The following is a 2445-nucleotide window of genomic DNA, read 5'->3' as shown; positions in this document are numbered from 1 at the left end:
GGTATTGGTTTATATTTAATGGAAGAATTAATATGGGGTGATAATAATTTAAATAATTTAAATAATTTAATTGATAATAATAATAATTTAAATAATTTAAATAATTTAAATAATAATAATATAATTATAAATAAATGGATAAATAGTGGAATGTTATTTTCAATAGGACCATCAAATTATAAAATACCATCATTTAATGATATTTCTTTAAAATTTAAAATACATTTATTATTAAAAGAAAATACAGAATGTAATAGTAATATATATAGATCTAAAGCAATTGGTGAACCACCTTTACAATTAGCATGTTGTGTTTTATTTGCTATTAGAAATGCTATTAAATCTTTTAGAAGAAATAATTTAAATAATTTTAATATTTTTATACTTGATTCACCTGCTACTTGTCAAAGAATTAGATTATTATCATATGATTATTTAATTAATAATATTTTAAAATATTATCATTTTAATAATCAAATTATTTTAAATAATAATAATATAAATAATAATAATAATAATATTACTGGTAGTAATAATAATATGTATAATACTAATAATGGTAGTGATGGAAGTGATGAAAATAATGATGAAAGTGAAAAGAATATTAGTATTATTAGAGTTAGAGGAAATTATTAAATATTATTGTTGTTGTGTTGTTAATTCTCCATTGTGTATTATATATTTAAATAAATTTTTATTATATTATTAAATGATGATGGTTTAACAGTTGACATGTTGATTTTATTCTCACTTATTAAAAAATGCATTTATTATTACATTATCATCAAATCATACAAATATTATCATCATCATGATTCATAATTTGCATTGCACAATAACATCATCATCTACTATTATTATTATATCGGAATGTATTAATCTCAGCATTTTCAGAACAACAATTTATTATTTGTATATTTATTTCTAAATTATATAATAATGGAAATATGTTAAACCACTTAATTGCATTCTTGTTAAAAAAAACAATACATAATATAATAGTATATTAATAATAGATCTAATAGTATTATTATTAATGAATATTCTATTATTGTACTATTATTGAGATGTCTAGTTAATGTTCATGATGAGTAAATGTTCAATAAATTAAAATTAAATAATATTAATTATTTAAAAATTAATATTACAATTAAACACCACATTTAAATACAATACTTGTAAATTATTCAATATTACATATATTGTACTTGATGGAAAATAATTGTCGTTTTTTAAATAGACCACTGAATGATATCCGTTATATTTTAATATTCTCAGCAGTGTTATCAACACAATGAACAATTAATTGTATAAATACGATAAAACAATAACATGTCATCAAATGTCATTGTGAATATGTACACAGGTCTTTAAATGATCAAGTGGCTTTTATTGTAATTGTTCCTCTCCGTAAACTCCAAATATCGAACAATTTACACCTCACCATCATTGATTTAAAAAAACAGGAGAGAGTTAGATCCTCTCATCATTATTCAATCACCCATTATTCAATCACATAGTTACATAAATCACATAATTACATAGTAGAAGGATTATAATAAGGCTTTTAAAATGATGAATAGTAGTACTAATTTACTTAGGGATATTTCTACACATCCATCAGAAATAACACAACAACAAGAATATAATTATCATACATCATCAAATACTATTCATTCTATGAATAATCATAAACATATTCATCATGATATAACACCAATAGATATACCATTAGATGATTTAAATATTAATACTACTACTATTAGTACTACTACTTCTACAAGTCCTAATGAAATAATAGATAACAATAATAATAATAATAATATAACAATTAATACAATTAATCATCAACAACAAAAACAACAACAAGCAACAACAACAATAATAATTCATCATCATTATCATCATTATGATAAAAAACAAGAACAAGAACCAATTAAATCCAATGTAACAACATATCCACCATTATATTTAACACCAACTATGGTAATGGATAAAATGAAAATGGAAGGTATTAGAAAATCTAAATTAACATTTGATCAAATGATTATTTTATCTTTATTTGCTGGTATATTTAAAGGTGTTGGTTGTACAATGTCTTTATTAACTGCTGGTAATTCTGAATTATTAGAAAAACAAATACCTGGTTTACAAAAATTCTTTTTTGGTGGTATGTTTTTAATTAATTTAATAATTTTTAATTTAATTTAATAATGTTAAATATAATTTTAAATATAATTTTAAATATAATTTTAAATTTAATATAATTTTAATAATATAATTTTAATATAATTTTAAATATAAAAAAAAGCTGTATTTCCAATTAGTTTAATATTAATAACAATGACAGGATCAGAATTATTTACAGGTAATGTATTAGTAGTATTAGTTGGATTATTTTCAAGAAAATGGAGAGCTAAGAAATTTTTTATTCATTTATTACAA

General features: G+C 20.0%; 2 protein-coding genes across 2 annotated transcripts in view; both read left to right on the top strand.

Moving 5' to 3' along the window:
* Window positions 1-182, top strand: part of NAEGRDRAFT_73166 (uncharacterized protein) — a gene marked incomplete at both ends in the record, with an annotated part of 3506 nt that extends 3324 nt beyond the window's left edge. Inside the window, one exon of the mRNA XM_002671673.1 lies at window positions 147-182. Coding sequence (XP_002671719.1) covers window positions 147-182 — 36 coding nt within the window. The remainder of the gene's footprint in view (window positions 1-146) is intronic.
* Window positions 183-1575: 1393 nt separating this feature from the next.
* On the top strand, window positions 1576-2211 carry NAEGRDRAFT_73165 (uncharacterized protein; the record flags this gene model as incomplete). The annotated part of the gene is made up of 1 exon (XM_002671672.1): window positions 1576-2211. One exon carries the CDS (start codon window positions 1576-1578, stop codon window positions 2209-2211), a length of 636 nt encoding a protein of 211 aa, XP_002671718.1.
* Between the last annotated feature and the right edge of the window lie 234 nt (window positions 2212-2445).

Source organism: Naegleria gruberi (assembly GCF_000004985.1).
Source record: "Naegleria gruberi genomic scaffold NAEGRscaffold_59, whole genome shotgun sequence".
In the NCBI taxonomy this organism is placed as follows: domain Eukaryota; phylum Heterolobosea; class Eutetramitea; order Acrasida; family Naegleriidae; genus Naegleria; species Naegleria gruberi.
This window is presented reverse-complemented; position numbering and strand designations above follow the sequence as displayed.